We start from the raw sequence: 26740 nt of genomic DNA on the forward strand, positions 1-26740 counted from the left end.
GTATATAACCGACATCAAACTGATATAGATAACTTTGTTTCCATAAGTAATAGTTTAGCTATTAAGTGGAGGCACTCAATAAATTATTTTGCTAAACCAACTGTGATGTAAACCAACTTATCAAGATGAACTTCTTGAATAGAAAATTTGAAAATTAGGCTCGAAATTAAATTATTGAGCAAGTTACCTCGCAAAAATACCATATTGCGGGTTAATAATAATCGCACATGTAACCATCTCATAGATGCATCTTATGTGATATACATGGCAGGTGAATGAGCCCATATTCACCTTTGATATTTCCAGCATTCATGGGATTCAATCCCAATTTTAGTTGGTCTATTAAATAATAAGAACAAGCAATGTAAGAGAATTCGTAAAGAACTTTCTAGTTCTTTAATATTTACCCATGTGAATTCTCTATTATTTTTGCACATCATACTTAAATTGATATGGCTAACCCAAATGTCAACTGAATAAATTATCAATATTGATAAACTTCAAATTTATACCATGACGTGTGCAATTATCAATAAACTCCAAGTTTATTATGATATGAATTTTTATATCAATAAACTTCTACTTTATTATGGCATTGTTTTGTTTGTGTAGTACAAACTGATGAATAAAGCGGGTAACTTTTCACATACATATTACCCCGCTACAAGTTGTAGTAATAGGAAATATTAAATCTTTCCTTTATTTATAGTCTCAGTATGACCAACCGCTTTCGCGAATACTTTAGAAACTCAATAAGTTCCTTTGAGACTTACTACAACACAATATCTTATTGATAATCAATTTTATTTCTCCAAAATAGTGGTAATTGACTCTTCCAGAGCTCTCAATTAGTTTTGTACTACCACATATTCATCAACATCCATATGGTCATATATCTCTTTCAAGGAGAAAGTTATACCATTATGGTACGTGATAATCACATTGCCAAATTTTGTCCTTTAATAATCACATTGCTAAAATATTTTGGCGTACAATAGGTACGTGACCAATGGCCATTCATGCCATAATAATGACATTATTTTCTTATATCATCTCAAACCTCCTTCTAGAGGTGAGTGTGATATATTCGCTACCACTAGCGCGTTCATATTCTTTGAAGAATGAATATGTATTCATAAATCAAATGTTGTCACATTCACATCATGAATGGACCATAATCATCTATACGTGCTTTATAAAATCTCATGTCAAATCAATGACAAATATTTTGAGAATCCTTATTATTCTCATTATCACAATGATGACCATTATAATTTTGTCTATTGTCACGTCCACATCCATTGATACCTTCACGGTAATAATTTTATCTTCTTTCAGACTTATCACATACTGCTATCACATTCTCTTAAGGGAATGAGAATTGAGCAAATTTAATGGGACGGGTTTTTAATTTTTTGCCCACAATCATACATGAATTTGATCATGGCAAGGCATAGAAATTTTACCATTTTAGGTGGTTATAATTTCTTTCAAACTCTATTAGAGTTACAATCAAAATTTATCGTCTTTGTTTGTATTTAAAATCAAATTGTAGAATGTCAAGAATTTGAAAGAGAAAATTAAAATGTTTACCTTAAATCCAGAATTTAATCATGAAAGAAGTTCATGAAACAATTGACAATCATTATGCTCAATCCCAAAGCTTCTACTCAATTGATTAGAGTCTCGTGCTGATAACGTGTTATGAAACAATAAAAGGACAAGAACAATATTGCAGAGAAAGAGAGGGAATTCTTATTGAATTTTTGGATGAATTATAATGGAATAGAACGTTCTATTTATAGGGTAAAAGTGACTTAGCCATCAAGTAACAAACCTTCAAATCTCTCTAAAATATAGACATTCACCTTAAATAGAATTCTATTTACAAGAGAAAACTTTTTCTTTTAAATCTTAGGAAGATTTATTAATTTTGCCATCAAAAAAAACTTGTCTCGTCAAAAAGTCAACTTGAGAAAACAATTGAATCATTTTAATTTACTACTAGTATTTCTTATCTACAGGAGTAACAAATGGAGTTTGGCTTTTTTTTTATTTTTAAAAAGAAACAAAAAAAGGAAGGTTTGATCATCATTAAATGTGCAGAGTATGGAGAACAGCAATATGGACAGTAAATAAGTGAGAGTTTAATCCGTTGACAAAAGTAAGAAAATATTTCTTTATTGTTCTTTTTATTGAATGTCTCAAGTCGGGTATTTTCATGTAAAATAAGATAGACATTTGGATGTCTACGAAAAGTAGGTTTTTCCACATGGGAGGTTTTGTTATTAGGCTGCGTAGCCACAGCAGAACCATCCACAACAGCTGTACAGAAAGCTGTGAGAATATATGAAAGAAAAAAGAGAGCGAGAAATAATAGAAAAGGAAAATATATCTCATAAATTACAAAAAGAGAAGAATTAATGCATATAGTAGGAAACTTGAACATGCTTGAACATGTTAGAAATTTCAATATCATTAATGAAAGTTGTGTAGAGTCTAATGTCTTATTGACCTTATTTTAAATTCGAAAAAAATGGGGTCGAATGCCAGCTTTGCTTAGTCATCATTGTTGAATCTATTAAATGATTTTTTTTATTATTCTATTTGGAACATTTTTTTCTATCAAATACCATGGACTTTTTATTCAATTAATCATGTGCTTTGTTATTGAATTGTCTTCTAACAACAAGCCTTTTTTGGAGATAAAATTGCACTTCACCGAAAGGCTAAAATGTCAATGCTACAATAGCTTATAGTATTAAATAAGCATGAAACTTATGTATTTAATAGCTTCGTAATTGAGTTGTCATCATATATTTCACATGTTCTATATTTTGCTTATTTTGAAAAAAAAATTCTTTCCTTCTTCTCTATCGGATCTTTTTTCACACAAAAAGATAGTGATAAACATTTTGTTTTATTAGTTGTGACAATTATATAGATGAAATTGATGTGAGAGTTTCAACCTTCCTATATTAAATATTTCAGTATATTTTGCCTAAGTTAGTGTATTCAAATGATAATTTGACTTGTTAAATATTAGAGTGTGAGTGTTATACGTATGTGTTGAATGAGACGAGGCCAAAAAGAAATTGGGAATACTTGTACGTGCATTGTATACGAAGTTGCTTTTAGACAAAAGCTTCATTATTAAGTTGCCGGTTAATTAAGGCTAATCAATGTCATTGCACAATTTGCATTTGGTCTTTTTCTTTTTCTTTTGGGGATAATAATCTGCAAATTGGAATCAATCATCTCCCTGCAATAATCTCCGACCCTACCCTTTGGACCCATCATCCCACATTTCTTCAAGAATAATTAAAAAAGAAAAAGGCGTAATTGCAGACAGAAAAGATGGATTATCATCTTAGTCCCAAAAGCAAAATAAATTAATTAAAGAATAATAAAAGGGGCATTTGAATTTATACCCGCTTTTTGAATCACGTTTTAACTTGTGTCCGCTTTGCAAAAAAAAATTACAAGCGTACCCACTTTTTCGCTTAACTTCAGCATACGGGGCTGAAGTAGCAAAGACAATCACGCAAACCTTCAGCATTTTAGTATACAGAACTGAAGTAGCAAGTGTGTTGAACCAAGTGTGCTGAAGTTTTTGTTTTGTAACTGGCGAACTTCAGCTCTAGAGTTTTTGTTTTAGCTGAAGTTTTTGTTTTAGCTGAAGATTTTGTTTTGTAACTGGCGAACTTCAGCTCTAGAGCTGAAGTTTTGTTTTGTAACTAGCGAACTTCAGCTCTAGAGATGAAGTTTTTGTTTTGTAACTGGCGGACTTCAGCTCTAGAGTTGAAGTTTTTCTAATTTGCTCTTGTCTCACACATGAAAATGTGTAAGCTTCTATATTCATCTCTAGTGCAGACTTTCTTTAACAAACCTACTTAGACGTGATATTTCCAGTTAAATGAAGGTGCACATTCTAGCACTGAACAAGGAAAGCTTCAACCTAAAAGTTTTTAATTAAATCAGGGAGGTTTCAACCTAAAACTTCGAATCTTTAAAACATTTATAAAGACAATGGATACACCACATAACAAAATTTTGGCATGTATACCTGAACCGAAATTCTCGTCTCATTGTACACAGAGGACAAGATTCCTAGTAAAAAGGGTATCCTCTATATGATTCGAGCCAAAAACTAACCTTAAGATTTTGCAGAGCAAATAGAATCTTAAATAACGAATTATACCTCTAAAAACTATGATGTAGCAAAGTATGTGGATTGTAGAGCTTTCCTTGTTCAGTGCTAGAATATAGATGCTTACACCTAAGAAGAAACAAGAAGAAGAAGAAGAAGAAGAAGAAGAAGAAGAAGAAGAAGAAGAAGAAGAAGAAGAAGAAGAAGAAGAAGAAGAAGAAGAAGAAGAAGAAGGGAGGAGAAAGGGGGCTGAAGTTGTTTAAAAAGTGGATACAAGTTAAAAAAATTTAAAAAAATGGATATAAGTTAAATGGGGGCGACCAAATAGGACGCCCCGTGCAATTTTTACATAATAAAAAGTGAACCCTCAATTTTTTTCTTAACTTTAAAATTTATTCAGTACTCGTGTAATTATAACATTTACATAACCTAAAAACCAACAACAGAAAAGTGTCTATCCAAGTATATGCTCATAATCTGGAGGAGGTGGGCAACTAATAATTAGAATATATTCTAGGTATAAATACATAAATTTAGTATATAAACTATGAGTCCGTTTGGACATAAGAAAAATTTTTCTTTTTCCAAAAAATTTTCACTTTTTTCCGAAATCATCGTTTGTTCATAAAAATTTTAATTTTCACTTGATTATGCATTTTAAAAATTTTCTAAAATTTAAAAAACTCCAAAAAGCGATTTTTCAAAATTTAAATCACTCACAAAATTTCAAAAACAACCCAAAATTATATTCATGTCCAAACGCAACTTTAAATTTCAAATACCATTTTCACTTGAAAAAAATTTCCACCCTATTTTGGAATTTTACAATTTTTATGTCCAAACCCCCACTATAAATATGTATAGATGTCACGACCCTAAAACCGACTCGGTCGTGATGACGTCTATCGTGAAACTAGGTCAGCCGACACAACTCCCAAATTAACCATTTATCAATAAGAATCATGTTTAAGCCTTTAATTTAAACAAATGTTTCATAATATAAGTCTAAATGAACAGTGCGAAAATAATATACAAGCCCAACATCGGGGTGTCACAAGTCACAAGCATTTTGAATACAACGGAAAAATCTGAAAATGTACTAAATATAGTCTAATGAAAGTAAGAGGGAGAAAAGTTGTGCTGCGAACGCCGGTCAACTACCTTGCTAAACTCCGATGACTTTGACTCTGAGCAATCGATACCCGCTACCGGGTTCAAAAAATACCTGAAGATGCAGAAAGTAATGTGAGTACTCCAACTTAAGGATATTATCTAAATGTTGTAAAAAAAAAAAAAAATCATCATGATCGTATAAAATTGTAAGTCGGACACTCCTACCTTTTACTAATGCATCTTAAGTTGAACAAACAAAAAATTGTTTTAATGTCATTCTTAGTGTGAACGCACATTGCTATTATCGCCTTATATGGTACTGCTATAGAGGGTGAATAATATATACCACCAAAAAGACATACTCACAACAGGAAGCACCGCTCCCATTGACTCATGCATCCTTTCTCCTCTCCCCTATTTTCTTCTTAACTAGTTCCCTCCAATGCCCTGTATTCGCCGGAAAGTTTTGAACAGTACAGCTTTTCATTTCTCTTGCATATATATAGCCTATTGAAATTGAGCATAATATAATTGTTGTATATATATATTATATTGTATGTAAAGATGAAAGAAATTGTATCAAAATCATCTTTCACAATATCCAAATGCATCTTTTTCGGTATCCTCATATCAATACCTCTCCTCCTTTTTCTCTCTCATCGGAATTCTTTCTCCGCCCTCATCTCCACCACCACCACCACAATATCAAACTCCGATTCGGATCTCAAAATTCGACCTGGATACGCTACCTACGATTCCTACATCCAGAAACAGCTCAACAAGACCCTCAATCCGAAACTACGAAAAATATGGACAACCCGTGACTGGGACCGGAAAATTCAAGTTTTCTCAAAATTCTTCGGCCAGCTTAAAACTAGGAGTCTTCTTTCAGATTCATCGAAAGTGCTCTGCATTGGTGCCCGCATGGGTCAGGAAGTTGAAGCGCTGAAGCGGGTCGGAGTATCCGATTCGATCGGAATGGATCTTGTACCGTACCCGCCGTTGGTAGTGAAGGGCGATTTTCATAATCAGCCGTTTGAAGATGAGACGTTTGATTTGGAATTTTCTAATGTTTTTGACCACGCGCTTTATCCGGAGAAATATGTGTCGGAGATCGAACGGACGTTGAAGGCCGGAGGGTTTTGTGTTTTGCACGTGGCGTTATCTAGACGGGCTGATAAGTATTCGGCGAACGATTTGTACAGTGTTGAGCCGTTGAAGAAACTGTTTAAGCGGTCCGAGTTGGTTCATACTCGAACCATTGATGGATTCGGTTTGGATACCGAAGTTGTTTTCACGAAAAAGAGTTGATCGAACCGGTTCGGGTATTTTTTTTTTTTCTTCTTCTTTCTTTCCAGGTTGGAGTAATGCTGGACATTAAATTCTTTTTGGACTTTAGTTAGTAGTTGTAGGACAATATAACTTTTATTCTTTGAAGAACAAGTTGGGTATCCTTTTTGACTTTTTGGTTATTGCTATGTTTCTTTATCATTATTACTTCTATTTTTAAACAAAGAAAAATAATACAAAAGAACTTCATTCTTATTTTTTATTTTTGTCATTTGGTAATAGCTCCAATCCAAAGACCTTCTCCCTAACTACAAACTGAAATGGTGAGAGTTCTTTTTTATCTTTTAAATATAAATATTTTAGTAATAGAATTACCTAAAATCAGAAATGTGCAATATAACTAGATCTCAATTCCAAGCAAATTAAAATTAACTAGGGCTCAATTCCAAGAAGATTAACATTAGTTATAGCATTAAATGTTTCTTATATTTTACACTGACATTTTCAATAGTTTTATGTTAATTGTCAGTTTATTGTAATGCTTCTCTTTTATGGGTTCTTTGACATTTTTTACTGACGTATTCTATAGTTTTATATTAGATGTCAATTCATTATTCATTGTAATGCTTCTCTTTTATGCGTTCTTTAACATTTCTTACATTTTTCAGTGGTAAAATAAGCAAAGCTCGTAGATGTTAGGAGTGTAACATGAAGAAACAACAACAAAATTGATATAGTTAAATTCAAAAGAAAAGACTAGCATGAAAAAGTATTCTATAAGAAATGAAATTCATTTGTCCTACGCTTTTGAGAAAAAGAAAGGTAGCTAACTAATACTTACTAAAGAGAGGAAGGATTCTTAGAGCCTGTTAGGCCAAGCTTTTGGAAAGCCCAAAGGTACTTTTTTCTATTAAAAAATTTGAACTGTTTGGCCAAGACGGAGAAGTACTTTTGGCCAGCGCCAGAAGCAGTTTTTCTGCTTTTGGGAAGAAGCAGAAAATTCTAGCTTCTTTCAAGAAGCAGAAGCAAAAAGTTAATTTATTCAAGACAAATCTATCCTCACTATAAATTTATATTGTCCAAATTATCCCTTGTTGATTTAAGTTTTTTTCTTTTCATTTTTGTTTCTGGTTTTTACCATTCTTTTAAAAATTAAAGATATCATATATATGAATCATATTGTAACTTTCTAAACTTTTTATTGATTTTTCTTGTTTTTTATTTTTTGTTTGTGTAATGTCTTGTAACTTTCCAACTTATTTTCTTCTTTTTTCATATTAAAGTAAATTATCTACATCCTTCTCTAGATTATCAATTCTCTTCCTATAAATAATTATTTTGTAATTTCTTCTGTTACATGCTATTAGTTCCCGAATCTTTAAAACAGTTATCAAATCTAATTTGTGAAAATTACCTACAAATAGATAATAAATTTATAATAGCATTGTACAATCTATCTATATTATTATTAAAGAAGAAGTGGCAGCCTCACAATAGGCTATTTGACAATTTAGTACAATGTTAGTTAGGTTAGGTAATAATTAATTTTTTTAATAATTTTTTAAAAAACTAAATTATACATTATGTGTTGTTAATAATTAGTTATTTTTTTGAATTTGAATTAAACATACTTAACTTTTTTTTACGAAAACAATTTATTTTAAATATATTTCTATTTTACGCTTAATGCCATCTTTCAAGTTTGACACTAAGAATCATCTAGTTACAACTACCATGGCTATACATAATTTCATCCGACAATATTCTTCTAACGATAAGGAATTCAACTATTATACTAATACAGACATTACTGCAGAGATTGAGGAAGAAGATGGGCCTTCTGGTATTCCTTTAGAAATGCAAGGCAAGTCTTCTATTAATATGAAGGCGTTGTGCGATAGACGTAGATATGAAATTATTGAGAAATGTTATCACATGTGAGTGACTTTATTTATTATTTCATGGTGGGTTATCAATATATAGTAATTTGTGGAATAGACTTCTAATTCATACTGAATGATGTATTTTGATTATTCAAGTCATCATGTAACAATAAGTAAATATACAAGATAATATTATATGTTTTGGTATAACTATATATTTAAAATTGATTTAATTCTTTAATACGTATGTTTACTTTATGTTTCATATTTTAATTAAATAAAATAATAAATAATAAAAGTATCTTATGATAAATATTTAAGTTTATAATTCTCTTTAAAATAATTATAAGACCTTTGTACTATCCTTTTTGGTAATTTGACACTCAAAAGCACTTTTTAGAAAGATTGGCCAAACACAATTTGTTTATCAAATATTACAAAAAATACTTTTTAAATGAATTAGCCAAACACAAAGTATTTTTTTTTCAAAAGTACTTTTTTCAAAAGTATTCAGGGGATCGGGAGATCAACGAGGATGTCACATACCGTATAGGGGTGGGGTGGATGAAATGGAGGTTAGCATCGGGAGTCCTATGTGACAAGAAAGTGTCACCGTTACTAAAAGATAAGTTTTATAGAGCAGTGGTTAGGCCTGCCATGTTGTATGGGACTGAGTGTTGGCCGGTTAAGAACTCACACATCCAGAAGATGAAAGTAGCAGAGATGCGGATATTGAGGTGGATGTACGGGCATATAAGGATGGATAAGATTAGGAATGAAGATATTCGAGAGAAGTTGGGCGTGGCCTACATGAAGGACAAGATACGGGAAGAAAGACTCAGATGGTTCGGGAACATTCAGAGGAGGAGCACTGAGGCACCAGTGAGGAGGTGTGAGCGACTAGTTGTGGTGGGCATGAGGAGAGGTAAAGGGCGAACTAAAAAGTATTGGGGAGAGGTGATCAGGCAGGACATGGCGCGACTTAGGATTACTGAGGACATGGCCTTTGACAGGGAATTGTGGAGGTCGAGCATTAAGGTTGTAGGTTAGGGGGAGATTGTAGATATTTCTACGGCGCACCAGAGTGAGACTAGCCAGTTAGGAGTTAGTTTTAGGATGTTAGTGGTCATCTACTGATGCAGGGCTTTATCTGCTGGTTATTATTATACTTTCTATCTATTTCGTATTTCTTATATTGCTGTTATTTTATTATGATTCTATTGATGGTACTAATATATCATTTCTTGTTGCCTTCTTGAGCCGAGGGTCTCCTGGAAACAGCCTCTCTGTCCCTCGGGGTAGGGTAAGATTTGCGTACATATTATCCTTCCCACACCCCACTTGTGGGATTATACTGGGTCGTTATTGTTGTTTTTTCAAAAGTACTTCCGGAAAGAAGTACTTTCCAAAATAAGCAGATTTTGGCAGCTTGGCCAAACGGGCTCTTATAGCCTATTTGGCCAAGCTGGAGAAATCAACTTATTTTGAGAAGTGCTTTTGAAAAAAGTACTTTTGGAGAGAAGCAGTTTGTGTTTGGCTAATCAGTCTGAAAAACACTTTTGAGAAATAATTTGTGTTTAGCCAAGCTTTTTAGAAAGTGTCAAATTACGAATAAGGACATGAATAGATTTACTTAATAATTAATATTATAAGTAAATAAATAATATCAAAATTTTGTTACATGCAATAATTAAAAAAATTCATTTTATTTAAGTAAAATATGAAAATAAAATTAAAAAGTACTTAATTCTTTTAATATAAATTAAATATATTAAAATTTCTTCAACAAATATAAAAACATTCACCCCTAAAGTCACTATATATTAGAAAGTTCCTAAAAATAAGAAGAAATATTTATAAATTAATATCCTAAGTATTAGGTCTAAGGGTTATTTTGGTATATACTATATTTTGTTAAGGGTATTTTAGGTAAGAAGAAAAGCCAAAACTGCTTCTGCTTTTGGAAAGAAGCTACTTTTTTCTGCTTCTCTGAAGCTTCTTCGCAAAAGCACTTTTTTTTCCCAAATAAGTTTGGCCGAACACCTCAAATTAGAAAAAGAAAAGTGCTTTTGAAAAAAAAAAACACTTTTTTTCTCTTGAGAAGCTTGGCCAAACAGGTTATTAATGTCCAACGGAAGTGGAACGGTGATTGCTGAACATAGAATAAATTACTCATTTGTTCAATCAAAGCATGATGCGTCAACGACGGGCACAAGATTTCTTTATGTCTAATTGTCAATATCACTTTCGGCCATGAATGCTGGCTAAGCACTCAAATTGGTTTCTGACTTTTTTCTTTTTCTTCACTTTTCTAATCCCCTTAAATGGCTCATATCAGTCGAACCTGGTTTAATCAAACCAGTAAGTTTCTTCTAATACAACAACAACAACCCAGTATAATCCCACTTAGTGGGGTCTGGGAAGGGTAGTGTGTACGCAGACCTTACCCCTACCCTAGGGTAGAGACTGTTTCCAAATAGACCACCGGCATCCTTCCCTCCAAGAACTTCCCACCTTGCTCTTGGGGAGACTCGAACTCACAACCTCTCGGTTGGAAGTGGGGTTGCTTACCATCAGAGCAACCCCTCTTCTAATACTAAATGGTTAAACAATCTGCCACGTGTAGTTCGTCAACCACAGCAAAGGTACCTTTCTTTAGGTTTCAACTATTGAATGAATTACACAGGCACAACGTAATCAATATCAGACAAAATTCCAAAACCAGAACCAAAATCACGTCATGTGCATGAATATAAATCGGTGTACAATGTAAACCTGATTAACCTTTAGTTAATGATAGTAATACATAAGTACGTACAGGCCAAAAAAAAACTTTTCTCCTTGTTTTTATTTTTCTTGTTGCTTCGGAAAGCCCAAGGTGACAGACGATTAAAGAGGGAGGAGGGTGCTATGGACGGGTGATTTTGTACCAAAATTTGGGTTTGGGTTCAGTTCACCCGCAACCAAGGAGAGGGAGTTACTGGTTCCAAGCGTCTGCTAGACTATCAGGGACAACATCAACAGGCTGACTTTCTTCATCTTGACTTTGAGCAGCTATAACCTTAGCCTTCTTGAAACGGCTAGAGCTTCTCAGGATCATATCTATGGTTATGTCCTGACCTAAAAAGCTGTTGGAATATACAGTGTGATCATAAGCACCAAGAATTTCATAAATAAATAAAAAATATACATGGATAACTTAGACAAACTCATTGTCTATTCCATCTGTGCTAAATCATTTGCTCTAACACAAGAGTTTCTGACATGCAAATATTCCCATCCCATCTTATAAGACTCAAGAGTATAACATTGGAAACATGTCATCCTTAAGTTTTCTCCACCTGTCATTAACAGCCTTTACCAATCACAGACACTCATTTAACTGTTGTGCACAAGTGACAGTCACAAAGTAGAGGAATGAAAGAGATAATAGCTTTTGAGCAAGGAAAAAATTTACTTAGTACAATAATTTGACATAATATTTTATGGCAGCACATACAGGCAGAATTTACCACCAGATCAAGCTACTGCCTAGTGGTTAAGAGCAAAATTCAGAACAAATAGTAGGATAAAGAATTTTACCATTCAAAAGCCATAATCTACCGTTAGAAAGAACCACGTGTAACTAAAGAAAGTATGGACACAATCCCAGCTTGCACATAGTGGTGAATTTGTAGAGAAAGGAATAGAAGATTTGTTGACAATGAAAAGTAGTCAATTTTGAATGTCAAATCTGAAGGTATTATGTCGATATCTTTTTAGTGTAGATTAGAATGGGTAAATGATGCTGAAACGTTTTCCAAGTTCATAGAATCTCTTGTATAGGCAATCTGGTAACTTTTCTCAGTTTTTCACTTGTAATATTTTGGATGCAACCATAGCACCTCCTTAGTGCTGATTTAAACATTGATGCACATTTAAAAAAAGAACCATGTTTAACTAAGGGCTTTAAGAAAAAAATTAAGAGATCTCACACTTACTTTGATTTGACCTTACGCTTTGCACCAGCATCGTCGTGTTTTGCAACATTAGCTCCTATCAAGTCAACATAGGGAAGTAGAAATTAGCTTATAAACGGAATGAAGAATGGAGAACAAGAAATTATAGAATGTATTTGTGATATATGTTGCATTGATTTTTTATCCATCAGCAAAAAAAAGGAGTCCTTCTCTATATGGCCAACTATAGAATGTACTTGAGATATATGTTGCATTGATTTTTTATCCATCAGCAAAATAAGGAGTCCTCTATATTATCATAGGAATGATTAAGCCCATAAAGTAGAAATGAAGAACTTCCCATTTTCCTTTAAATCCTAGCGGCTAGCCTGTCAGGGGAGGAGGATAGGGTAGGAGTTGATTCGGTGCTGTTTGGAAATCAGAAGAATAGCAGCCACAGAGCTCAGTGCTTATGTTACCTGGCCTTCTGTTTAGCAAAATTTTCAATTGGTTTGATATGATATTATACCAAGCCTTACAGATTGTTTACCACCCTAACATGAGTCACTTGGCTTTTTTTTGAGTAAAAGGTCTCAAATTTTTTGTGGATGTCAATATAAGAACATATTTGACTGTCTAGACATGAAAGGAAAATTTTAGCAGATTAAATTTGCAATTACCATTTGGAGTAGAAGCCTGACTTATATCACTTCCTTCAACCGAGTAGCCAGAAGAGGATGAATAATCAGATGGAGTCTCAGTCGCAGAATCAGAATTTCCACCCCCCTTACTGCCAGACCTTCTCGATCTACTATCCCCAAATTTAGGCCCTGATGTAGGAAGCACTCCTCTCTTTGGTGTACAATCCTCGGGGTCTCCAGTTCTCATTTTTGTATTTTTGGTAGCCAAACTTTGGATTTCGGAACCTGTTTGCTGTCTTCTGTTCTCGGGGAATCTATCAGAACCTCTTGAGCTTGAGCTGGACATAGATTCCTCCATAGGTTCTTTACAATCCTTTTCGGAAGCAGGAGCATCAAAAGTTGCAAGCATTCCAGTGTCTTCAAGAGTTTTATCTCCCTGAACGCTAGAGTGACTTGGAACTGTCACCTCAGTTCTTGAGTTCAAGATATCTTCCGAAGTGCCCCCAGAAATCACTCCATCCTTCTTTGATTTTCTGCCAGCTTTTATGTCTCTGTTTGATTTCGTTGGTTTCTTTGATGCAACTTCACCCCGTTGTTGACCAGGAATAAAATATTTCTTGAAGTTTATACTCTCGCTTTTATCAGTATTAATTTCAGGCTCATGCGTCTCCTCTAACTTACCCTTGGCCAAAGGATGAGATGGCACACGAAAAGAGTTAGCATTTCTTAACTCCTTCCCAGAACTCTTTGAATTGGAGTCAGTACCAGGATTTCTCTGATTTTCCAACTTGGTAATATCCAACCGATCAACATTAGTATTTTTACCTGACTCAATTATCTCCATTGGCTCTGGCAGAGGGCTCACGTCTCTCGGATTATCATTTGAAGCTGCTAATTCTTTGTGACTGACTTCCTGGTCTTGAATAGCCAAATCAGATTTACTCTTCTTAGAACTTTGGCTCTTTTTGGTTTTGGTTTTCAGTTTCCTTTCTACAAGGCTTACAGTCTCCTGATTTTTACCAGTTTGGTTAAGCAGCAAATGCTCAAACTCATTTTCCTTCTCCTCAACAGGAAGAAGCTCTGCCTCAATGAGGGTTGTCTTCTCAACGTGTTGATGAGAACCTGCAGCATAGGCAATCTTTGACTCTTGTTCTGAAGCTCCCTTTCTTTCGGTGGCGGGCAATGCATCTTTATCTTGATTAGACCCTTGAAAGAAATGATTAGCTGGAGGATCATGCATTGCCGAAGGGGCACATGAAACATCAATATTACTGGTGGCAACCTCCTTCCTTTTTGCCTTCTTTTTCTTACTTCGACCAGAGTTTTCATGTCCTTCAGCAACCTTCACATCAGATGGAGCTGCAGAGACAGTTTCCACTTCCTTAATGGTCATTTCTGCTTTGGCATGATCTGAAGATTTGCATGTTGCAGATTGAACTTGCATGAGATCCTTGTTATGAGACGACCCTTTCACCTCTGTATCTAGACAAATCTGCAGCTTTCCAGCATCAGACGAAATTTCAACTTTCTTACTCTGCTCAGTTACAGGACCAGCTATAGGTCCAATTCCTGCAGCTAAAGAGGGGCAGTTCACCCTACTGTCATCCTCTCCATCTAATTTATCAGGAATCTTTTCAGCAGATTGCCTGCGACTCTTTTTCTTCCGCTTCGTGCTGCTTGCATTTCCAGATTCAATGTTCCCCTTGTCATCCAATGACTTTTCAGCTGAGAGAAATTGTTCTTTAGATGCCCCAGTTGCTTTATTGTTATCTGAAGGAAGGGAGGTCTCAGCACCTTGAGTAACTGACAACTTGCATCTTTTCCCTATTTCGTTTATATCAGCTTTTGGCACAATACTTCCACCAGCCTTTGTAGTTGCATCACCAGAACCATCATGGCGGACTATATCTTGCTCAGATGCACTAGTATTTTTAGAAGCCTCAACAATATTTTTCATATCTAACTCATGACGACGAGTTGACTTCTTGGCCTTGCTTTGCTTCCTCCCAATTCTATTCTCTGCTGCTCCTTGCGAATGTGCCAACAGGAAGGAAGACACTGGATCCTTGGTACTTGCATCGCCCAACTTCTCACTCATCCGCATTTCAAAATCACAGTTCGATGTCAGCTCCTCTTGTTCTCCAGTTGTATTAGCACCATCAGTTCTAGGTTCATTATCTCCTGAGAGAATAGATTCACACATAGGTTGGCCAACTGAATACATTTCATAGAACTCCTTGCTGACTGGTGCTGGCCACTCTTTGTTTGAAGTTTGATTTTTAACTGGAGATGTTTCTTGGAGTCCAGATTGAGTAACATGAATAGTACAGTCAACATCAGTCAACTTGTCACAGATCTTCATTTCAACTCCTTCATTTTGCTCTAACCTCCTATTCCCCTCAAGTTTTTCATCGGAACTCAGAACCATACAGGCAACTTCATCATGGCACATGGATGAGCCCTTTCCCTTCTTCTTTTTGCTCTTCTTATGGGCTGTATCTGTTCCCACAGATTGGTCTCCCAATGCGTCTGCTAAAGCTGACTTTATTGGTCTATGTGCTGTGGAGTTCTCTGGAATTGCGACCATCAAGACATCCCTATGATTGAACTTGGTGGGACCTCGACTGCTTTTCTTGGTACCCAATTTTTTCACTTTACTTTCAATGGTCCCAGACTTCGATGTTTCGTCAAGTGTATCATTGTTCCTATTTCCACATTGCTCATCCTGCACACCAGAGATTTCAGCACTTGCCCCACCCAGCCTACATTTCTTCTTTCCCAGTTTTGATATCTTACTGGGATCAGAAGGTTGGTTTCTTAAAGGTTCAGCACTGGCATCTTTCAGTTTCATGTTTATAGTCACCCATTGTTCTTCATCACAATTTGTCGAAGTAGTATCATTTCCAACAATCTTATAATCAAAATCATCATTACCTACACCATGCTTTGAAGCGTGGGTATCTGTTACCGGGTGGTTGACTATATCTTCTGTATGCTTCATTTTACACTTCTTTGCCACAGGACCAGCTCTAGGAGAAAGTTCCTGTGATTCATCCATGGGCTTCACACTCTTGAATTCACCAACGGCCTTGGCGACATCCTTATCTTTCACGATGGAGCTTGATGCCAAGTTTCCGTGAGCCGGGTCAGGTTCATTAGTATCAAAAACCTTCTGTTTAGCCATTGCTTTGAATGAATCACTAGGGAGAAGATAGTCAGCTCCATTTTGCGGATATGTGATACGAAGTAAGCCTTGGTCACAGCTAGAAGCATCAACAGAAAGGAACCAACCCTTTTTGATACCCTCAAACACACTAGTGACAAGCATACTATCAGGCAGGTGATAATAATGTCCTTTCCGTTTCACCTGTTAGGAAATAGAAATAATTAAAATCATCATTACGGTACAAGAATATACACAAGAAAAAATAGTGAGTTGGAGGATTAGAAACAAACCTTCACAGAAGAAATCTTCAACTCCCTCTTCTCAGGAAAGCACCTTAAATGTTCAAATACAATCTTTTCTGCATAACACAAAAACGCATATCAGGCAATTGAACTCTTTAGTAACTTAATCATTCCTCGATCAAGAGTTTAAATATCAATTATAAGCAAACTAGAACTAGCAAAGAAAAATTTTATACTCTGAATAATAAATGAATTTAAGTTATATACACATGACAATTTAAAAAAATTTTACATTATCAATGTATTTTACCTGTGATAACAAGGCCAATTTTACATTGTCAATGTATTTTACCTGTGATAACAAGGCCAATTACCATTTTACCATATTACCAATTAATATTTATCAAGAGATTTACCTAATTACCTAATAAGGGACCTGATTGTGTAAAAAAATTTCTACACTGTAATTTAATCTCATACAGAATTAACCAACATTTACCTTGTTGCCAGAGCCACACCCAACATATATTCAGTGGGTGCACGTGTCCCCAACGCCTCGAGATTTCTTTTAATTGAACTAAGAGTAATTTTACTAACAGAGGTATCCAGGGATTAAAATGTATAAAACAGCTTCCAGTATAAATAATAACTACCTTTGAGATCAGAGACATAATCGGAGTCGGAGACAATTAAAGCCAAGTGGGTATCAAGGTTGGTATCCACGAAAACCGTGTTGTACAACGTCTCAGGTTCGGTTTCTTCGCGACGCCGTCTCACCATGATTGGTCGACGGCAGCAGAGCTCCGGAAAAACTGACGATTAAAAGCTGAAATGACCAAGGGTTTTAACTCCTGTGGGTGCGAATTTGGTGAAAATGAAATGAAGGGTTTAACGCCCAATTGAAGGGGTCTTTGCCGCCAATTGTAATGGGCCTGCCCTTGCTTTATTCAAAAGCCCAAAGCCAATAAAATAGTTAAAATAGCACGGTCTGGCCAGTTTTCGGACTGGTCATTCAAAAATAGCCAGCGTTTGTCAAGTTATTGAAAAATAGCCAATATTTTGCTGCAACAGAGACCGATCCAGCATAATATACTAGAGTTCGGTGCACCTGTGTATGAACTTCCAGCATATTATGCTGGACCGGTATACTTTGCAGGATCCAGTATAATGTACTGCAGACTGGAGCACCGGTGCTCCAAAATTCAGTATATTATGCTAGAGTATTTTTTCGTATTTTGAGCAGTGTTTTCGTTCAGATTTATCTTTACGTGAAAAGTGGCTAAATTTCGATTACTTTTGAAACTCTGGCTATTTTTGAATGATCACTTGTAAATCTGGCTATTTTTTAATTTCTCTCAATAAAATAAGAACAAAAATGATTTTTGCATCTATACCCGATTTTGGGGTCATAATTGAACCTATACCCACTTTACAAAAAAAATTGCAAGCCTGCTCACTTTATGATCAACTTCAGACTTATCAGGTCTGAAGTTAAAAAAATTAGTCTGACATGAAAATATTGCACTTAAGGCCAAATAGGTCTGAAGTGCATGTGTAACCAATGATTTCATGCACTTAAGTCCAATAAGTTTGAAGTTGTCACGACCCGGATTTACCACCCTCGGGAGTCGTGATGGCACCTATTCATGAAAGCTAGGCAAGCCGAGTGTTACAAATTTTATTACCTTTTTTCATTAACCTTTTAACAATTACAAATTTACATATGATCAACGGCGGAATAATAATAATAATAATAAGAAATGCGGAAGACGAAATCTAAGAATTTAACTTAATAGAAATACGATTCCATAGAAATAATCCGCCCAAAACTGGTGTCACAATCTCACGGACTATCTGAGAATACTACAAATAGGGCCTGAACAAAGAAAATACATGTATGTCTCTGAAATAGAAAAGAACAGAAAGAAACAAGATAGATAGGGGACGCCAAGGCCTGCGGACGCCTGCAGGACTACCTCGGGTCTCCGATGGACTAAAGGCAGCAACCCCTAGCTAAGGTTTGTATGCTCAAGTATCGGGATCTGCACAAAAGAATGCAGAGTGTAGTATCAGTACAACCGACCCCATGTACTGAGTAAGTGTCGAGCCTAACCTCGGTGAAGTAGTGACGAGGCTAGGACACAATAAACAACATAACCTGCAGTTAAACAGTATCTGGCAGAATAACAGTAATAGAAGCAATTCACAAGTAATGGGGAGGGGTAACATGCTATGGGGGAATACCAACATAAAGAATCACAGAAATAACGGAATGAAACAATTAAGGCACTTGAACCGATAACAACAAGAAAGCATAACAAACTGGAAATAAGTGCACGGCATCGCCCTTTGTGCTTTTACTCTCAATCCTCACCATGCAACCAATAATGAAAATATTCACGGCATCACCCTTCGTGCTTTATCTCTCTTCCTCACCATATGCATCAATATTAATGTAAATGTACACGGCATCACCCTTCGTGCTTTATCTCTCTTCCTCACCACATGCATCAATATCAATGTAAATGTACACGGTATCACCCTTCGTGCTTTATCACTCTTTCCTCACCCAAACAACGGCAACAACAACATCCCGACAAGAAAATCAACAATAAGAATAAGTACAACCCGACAAGGGAATCAACAATAAGAATAAAATACGTCACGGTAAGGGAATCAACTATAACCAAACTTGTACCAACAATTAACTTCACAAATGAACCTCAACTGGAGCCAATGCTCAACAATAAACAAATACCAAGAAGATAATCATAAGTCTTGCTCAACATGGATAATCAACAATTTAGGCATTTGTAGTACTTATTAAGAAACACAACGATCACACTTTAAGATTCACGGGCATGCTTGACACCAACGTATAGATACTCGTTACCACACTTATACATCGTACACTACACTAGCACATAGCAAATAAAGCACAACACCTATTCCCTCAAGCTAAGGTTAGACTAAACACTTACCTCGATTCCACGGCCACGAATCAAGCCTCAACTATCGCTTTCCCCCTTGATTCCACTTCCAATTCAAATGTATCTAGCCAATATTAACTTATTGACATCAATAAATGCTAAAGAATTCATACCCAATGTTTAATTGTAGCTTTCCTAACATTTTTCCCAAAAATCCAAAAATCGATTCCGGACCCGCTTGGTCAAAACTCGAGGTTCGGACCAAAATTCAAATATACATTCACCCACGAGCCCAAATATGCAATTAGTTTTGGAATCCGACCCCAAATCGAGGTCTAAATCCCCAAATTTGTAAAATCCCTAATTCTTTTAAAATCACTAATTTCTACCCTTAAATAACAAGATTTAGGCCTAGAAATCTAATGGGTGTTGATGAAAAATGAAGGAAATGAGTCTAAGAATACATACCTATAGTTTGGTGGTGAAATCCTTCTTCAAAAATCGCCCAAGGTCTGATTTTATGGAAGAAGATATAAAAATATGGCTAAATTCCCGTTCTGGTTCTGTTTTAAGTGTTATGCGACAGTGTTCATCGCGTTCGCGAAGAGCTGTCATCTGAGGACTTACGCGATCGCCGGAGAAGCTACACGTTCGCGAAGGCTTAGCCCAGCCCTGCCTTCGCATTCGCGATAAAGGGCTCGCGTTCGCGTAGTTCTCCCCTAGGTTCCCTGACCAGCCCATCCTAAAGCTACGCGTTCGCGGTTGACCGGTCGCTTTCGCGTAGAGCAGTCCCCCCCAATGCTCCGCGTTCGTGACCTTGGTCTCGCGTTCGCATAGGGTAAAATCCTCCCCAACCTAGTTTCCCTTTCGCGATCGCGAAGCATGGTGCATCAGACACCAGATAAAACAACTATACCAGATTTTTCTAAGTAAAAAACACCCCGAAGACTCCCCGAAACTCACCTGAGCCCTCGGGGCTCCAAACCAAACATGCACACAATCCTAAAAACATCATACGAACTTGCTCGTGCGATTAAATCGCCAAAATAACACCTAGAACTACAAGTTTAGCATCAAAATCAAAGGAAAAATCTCAAGAACTCTTAAGTTCAAATTTCACAACCGATGGTCCGATTCATGTCATATGAATTCCGTTTCTTACCAAATTTTACAGGCATAACTTAAATACCATATTAGACATGTACCGGGCTCTGAAACTAAAATACGGGCCCGATACCATCAAATTCAAACATCTTTAAATTTTCAAAATTTCAGTTAAATAATTTTCTTCAAAAATTCGTTTCTCGGGCTTGGGACCTCGGAATTTAATTTCGAGACCGTCAAATCACGGGTCCGGATCCGTTTACCCAAAATATTGACGGAAGTTAACTTAAATTCAATTTTAAAGGCAAAATTAGTATTTTCCTCAAATTTTCACATAAAAGCTTTCCGGATATACGTCCAGACTGCGCACGCAAATTGAAGTAAGAGAAAAGGAGGGTTTTAAGGCCTCAGAATACAGAATTGACTTTTAAGAGAAGTGATGACCTTTTGGGTCATCATAGAAGTGAAAAGTTGCATTTTAGATACACTTAAGACCAAAAGGTCTAAAGTGAAACAAACATTTTTCTACACTTAAGGCAGTAAGTCTAAAGTAAAAAATTGCACTTCAGATGCACTTAAGGCCAAATAGGTCTGAAGTAAAACCAATGGTTTCATGCACTTAAGGTCAATAAGTCTGAAGTGAAAAATTACATTTCAGATGCACTTAAGGCCAAAAGGTCTGAAGTGCAACAAACGTTTTCCTACACTTAAGGACAATAAGTCTGAAGTGAAAAATTACACTTCAGATGTACTTAAGGCCAAAAGGTCTGAAGTACAACCAAACGTTTTCATGTACTTAAGGCCAAATAGGCCTGAAGTGCAAATTGCGCAGAAACAAAAATTTGTTCTTCGAATTTTAACAATTCAATATACAATTTAATGCCTAAATCTACTCCAAATGAGCTCAAATGTGAAACACAACCTCTAAATATCATCTAGAACGAACCGTAATCATCAATTTGTCAAAACAATAATAAATCTAACGAAGCAAAACCTAAGTAATAGTAAAAAATAAAGTGTCACAACAGCTCACCATTGTAAAACATCATAAACTACCTTAAAATATATTTACAAAAATCTTATAAAATCACTATTACCCGAAGAAGAAGAAGAAGGAGGAGGAGAAAAAAGCCTGAAGTTGTATAGACAGTGAGTACAAATTAAATAAAATTTAAAAAGTGGATACAAGTTAAATGAGGGCGACCAAATAGGCATCCAATGCAATTTTTACGAAAAAATAACACTTAAAGCCCCCTTTAAAGACTTAATGATCAAATACTCCCTTTTCTCGAAAAAACAAAAATGAAACATGCCCCTTTCGAATATTTTAAGACCAGATTGTCCCCTCATTTCTATGCCTATGCTTCACCAAATTTCTTTCTCCTTCTTTTCTTTGTTTTTCTCACGTTCTTTTTGTCTTTTTATTTTTTTTGTTTTTTATATATATTTTTTTCACTTTGTTTTTTTTCTTCTTTCTAATGAAATTATGCACTCTTATCCATTCTTTCTTATTTATTTATTTTTGTAATTATTTTCTCTTTTTGTTATTCTTTCTAGTAGTAACCAATTCAGTCTTTTTTACTTATTTTTTAATCTTAGTTTTTATTTATTGGTGTGTTTGTTTTTCTCTTAATTTTATTCTTTCCACTAAAATCTCCTAGTCTAAAATATTTTGTAACTTTTTTTCTTTTTTATTATTATTTTTTATCGTAATGTTTTCTATTATTTTCTCATCCGCCAAAAATTATTATTGCTTTCTTTTATTATTATTTTAATTTATTTTTTAAAATAAATAACTGAATCTTAAAATTTCTACCGTGGTACTTTCTACACAATCAGTAGTCTATTATAACTACTGAGAGTGTCATGTTACTCTTTTTGATTCTTTTAATTTTCTATTTAATAATATTGATTTTTGTCTTCAGTTTTTTAAGAAAATTTAGATTTTATTTTTATAGTGAGATCAGTTTGTTCAAAAACATCTGTCATTTTCCCCCCTTATAATTATAATTTCTTCTCTTAGTTTTTCTTATTAATTTTTTCAATAGAATTTCTTCGTTAAAATTTAAATCACTTTATTCTACTTTTATTTTTGTTCTTTCAAGATAAATAACCTAGTCCTAGTTAGTATTGGAATACTTTCTACGCAATTATTAATCGACTACAGTTATTGATAGTTACGGTATCACTCTTTTTGATTTTTTTATATTTGTAGATGATTTTTTTTTTGTTTTGTAATTTTAAAAAAAATTAAGGCTTTTTGAAATAAAAAGTTTGCATCCTTTTTTTTTTTGGTTCTTTCTGGTTAAATCGGTGAATTCTAAAATTTGGTATACTATAATAATTATGGTATACCAAATATAGTATACTAAGGGGTTGTTTGGTATGAGGTATAAAAAGGTATAAGGGTAGTACAAAAATTTAATACCAGCTTAATACTCTGTTTGGTTATCAAACCAGGTATAAGTTATTCCGGTGTTAATTTTAACACCGGGATAACTTATACCTTCTAGAAGGTGGGATAATTAGCACCGGTATAACTTATACCTTCTTCTTAGAAATTATGCAATTATCATTCTTAATACAACATACCAAACAATGAATAAACAACAATCCCAACATAACTAATCCTAATATAACATATCCCAATACAACTTATACTGGCATAACTTATAGCGGTATAAATCATATTCCAACCAAACAATCCCTAAGAATATTAATAGTACTATAGCTCAACAGTAATTATGATATACCAATATGTAATATACGAAAAGTATTATGTATACCATTTAACGTACTTTAACAAGGTATATTACTCTCTCCGTTTCAATTTATGTGAACCTATTTATTTTTTATTCCGTGCCAAAAAGAATGACCATTTTTAATATTTAGAAATAATTTACCTTTATGCAATGATTTATAGTCATACAAAAAATATATGCATCATTTTACACCACAAGTTCAAAAGTCTTCTCTATTTTCTTAAAATTCATGTCCAATCAAATAGGTTCACATAAATTGAAATGGAGTCAGTATAATTTAACATTAATCATGATATACCAATGTACAATATACCAAAGAATTATTAAGAATACCAGAAATTAACATTAATCATGATATACCAATATGTAATATACCAAGAATATTTGGTATACTTTTTAAAATACTAAAATAAAGTATACCATGATTCAACAGTAATCATGGTATACCAATGTGTAGTATAACATGATTATTAAAAAAAGTACTATTTAACATACTCAAATAAAGTATAACATGATTCAATAGTAATTATAGTATACGAAAAAGTATACCAAGAACACTGGGAATACCATGATTCTTGAATTGTGGTATATCAATGTATATTATACCAAGAATATTGAAAATACTATTTAATATACTCAAATAAAGTATATCATTATTCAACAATGATCATAGTATACTACACATTATACTAAAAACATTTAAATACCACTTAATATATACAAATACAGTATATCAAATTCAATAATAATCATGGTATACTATGTAGTATACCACAATTCAACAGTAATCGCGATATTCTATTTAGTATACAAAAAATATTGAGAAGGCCATTTAATATATCAATAATCACAATATACCACAATTCAACAGTAATCATAGTATATCACTATGTAGTATACTAAGAATATTAGGATACTTTTAACATACTAAAACTAAGTATATCATGATTCAACAGTAATTATAGTATACCAACATATAATGTACCAAGAATAATAAGAATACCATTTAACATACTTGAACAAAATATATTGCATAGCTTGGGTGCTTATTTACTTCATGTAGACAGTGAACAATCAAGGGCTTACTTTGAGTTCTTGAGCAGAGAAATGATGACTTTTGGGAACTAGAAAAGTTGTTAGAGGTGTATTGTTCACCTCTGCCATCTAGTCCGTAGCTTATGCATTTCTTTGGGTTGACAAAAACTTCTATTGACTTGTGCTTTTTATAGTATTGTATGAAAAAATTCATCAACTCATTATCACATTGAGAAGATCGATTAAAAAAAAAGTTCAATCTTTGAGAACTAAGGGTGTGTTTGGTATAAAGGAAAATATTTTCCAAGAAAATATTTTTTTGGAAAACAAGTAGTAATCTTACTCATTTTTCAGTGTTTGGTACGCAAATTAAAGAAAATAACTTCTCAAAAGTATTCATAAATAATTTAGATACAATAAACATGAAGTCATAAACTTTCGAACCAACAACCTTGCTAACCCACAAATTCATAAACTTCTAAATCACTAAACTTTCGAATCCGTAAATTCTATAATTTCTAAACCCGCAAACTTTCAAAAACATAAACCTCCGAACTCATAATTTTGGAACTCGTAAAATTTCGAACCTGTAAACTGAAAATATAAAAAAAAATATTTTTTTGCGGGGCGGGGAGGGGCGCGAAGTGGGTGGGTATTAGAAATGGTGAAAATCTCAGAACCCTTACTTATATAGGTTCTGCCCAGGCTTTCCGCACCAGCGGTCTCGCAGGTGCGACAAAATGCTCGCTTCTGCGGTTTCCTGTGCATCTGTGGTCCCAACATCAGCTTCTGCGGACAACCATCAGCTTCTACAGAGCCCAGCTCTACAATCCATTTCCGCTTCCGCGTTCTCCCATCTCGCTTCTGCGAGCTCGCATTTGCGGTGCCCACTCCGCATATGCGATTACACCAACAGTTAAAATTCTTCAGAAATCCTTCAACTTCAAGCCTTGATTCGTTAACCACCCAAAATCAACCCGAGGCCCCGGGACCTCAACCAGACATACCGACAAGTCTTAAAACATCATACGAACTTAGTCAAACCCTCAAATCACCTTAAACAACATCAAAAACACAAATCACACATAGATTCAAGCTTAAAGAACTTTAAAACTTCCAATTTCTACAACCGACACCGAAACCTATCAAATCACGTCCTTTGCACACAAGTCACAAATGACACCACAGACCTATTCTAACTTCCGGAATCTGAATCCGACCCTGCTATCAAAAAGTCCACTCCCGGTCAAACTTTCCAAAAATTCAACTTTCACTGTTTCAAGCCTAATTCAACTACGGAGCTCTAAACAATAATCCGAACACGCTCCTAAGTTCAAAATAACCCAACAGAGTTAAAGGAACAATCAAAACTCAAATCCGAAATTGTTTAGACATAAAACAACATCCAGTCAACTTTTCTAACTTAAGCTTTCAATTATGAGACTAAGTGCCTCAGCTCATTCCAAAATCTCCCCGAACCTGAACCAATTAACCCAGTAAGTCATATAACAATTGTAAAGCACAAAAGGAGTAGTAAATGGGGGAACAGGGCTATAACTCTCAAAACGACTGTCCGGGTCGTTACATCCTCCCCCTCTTAAACAAACATTCATCCTCGAACGGGTTTAGAAATATACCTAGAGTCTCAAATAGGCGTGGATATCTGCTCTGCATCTCCCGCTCGGTCTCCCAAGTAGCCTCCTTATCGGGCTGACATCTCCACTGCACCTTCACTGAAGATATATTCTTCGACCTCAACTTTCGAACCTGTCGGTCCAAAATGGCCACCGACACCACATCATAAGTCAAATCACAATCCAGTTGAACCGTGCTGAAATCCAAAATATGAGACAGATCGCCGACATACTTCCGGAGCATAGAAACATGAAATACTGGATGCACACTCGACAAGATAGGTGGCAAAGCAAGATTGTAAGCCACCTCCCCAATCCTTTGAAGTACCTCAAACGATCCAATAAACTGAGGGATCAACTTTCCCTTCTTTCTGAACCTCATAACACCCTTCATAGGTAAAACCTTCAGCAGAACCTTCTCCCTAACCATGTAAGCAACATCACGGACCTTCCTGTCGGCATAACTTTTCTGTGTAGACTGCGCCGTGCAAAGCTGCTTAATTTAACCTTGTACATATCATCCTGAACCAAGTCAGTACCCAATAGCCTAGTCTCACTCGGCTCAGACCAACCCACTAGAGATCTACACCGCCTCCCATACAAAGCCTCATACGGAGCCATTTAAATGCTCAACTGGTAACTGTTGTTGTAGGCAAACTCTGCGAGCAACAGAAACTGATCCCATGAACCCTCAATATCAGTGGCACAAGCGCATAGCATGTCCTCCAATATTTGAATAGTACGTTTGGACTGTCGTCCGTCTGAAATGTTGTACTCAAATCAACCTAGGTGCCCAACTCTCGTTGCATGGCTCTCCAAAACTGCGATGTAAACTGTGTGCCCCAATCTGAA

The 26740-nt window shown here is 35.1% G+C and overlaps 2 protein-coding genes across 2 annotated transcripts; one reads left to right on the top strand and one right to left on the bottom strand.

Moving 5' to 3' along the window:
• Window positions 1-5654: 5654 nt before the first annotated feature.
• LOC107771624 (uncharacterized) lies at window positions 5655-6623 on the top strand. Its single transcript, NM_001325105.1, is given in 1 exon segment — window positions 5655-6623. A coding segment is annotated over 1 exon segment (747 nt). The 5' UTR covers window positions 5655-5827; the 3' UTR covers window positions 6575-6623.
• Window positions 6624-11160: 4537 nt separating this feature from the next.
• LOC107771625 (uncharacterized) lies at window positions 11161-17308 on the bottom strand. Its single transcript, XM_016591051.2, has 5 exons — window positions 17077-17308; window positions 16472-16539; window positions 13055-16382; window positions 12417-12471; window positions 11161-11564 (listed from the first exon to the last, which is right to left on the bottom strand). The coding sequence occupies exons 1-5, from the start codon at window positions 17201-17203 to the stop codon at window positions 11414-11416; spliced, it is 3729 nt and encodes a 1242-aa protein (XP_016446537.1). The 5' UTR covers window positions 17204-17308; the 3' UTR covers window positions 11161-11413.
• Window positions 17309-26740: the final 9432 nt, after the last annotated feature.

Source organism: Nicotiana tabacum, chromosome 5, assembly GCF_000715075.1.
Source record: "Nicotiana tabacum cultivar K326 chromosome 5, ASM71507v2, whole genome shotgun sequence".
Taxonomy (NCBI): Eukaryota; Viridiplantae; Streptophyta; class Magnoliopsida; order Solanales; family Solanaceae; genus Nicotiana; species Nicotiana tabacum.

Excerpts from the sequence above, each read along its gene's own strand:
- LOC107771625 (XM_016591051.2), bottom strand. The coding sequence starts at position 17,203 with ATGGTGAGACGGCGTCGCGAAGAAACCGAACCTGAGACGTTGTACAAC. Across the intron at positions 16,383-16,471 it reads TGAAGATTTCTTCTGTGAAG|GTGAAACGGAAAGGACATTA; the intron begins GTTTGTTTCTAA and ends ATTTCCTAACAG. Across the intron at positions 12,472-13,054 it reads TCAGGCTTCTACTCCAAATG|GAGCTAATGTTGCAAAACAC; the intron begins GTAATTGCAAAT and ends TTGACTTGATAG.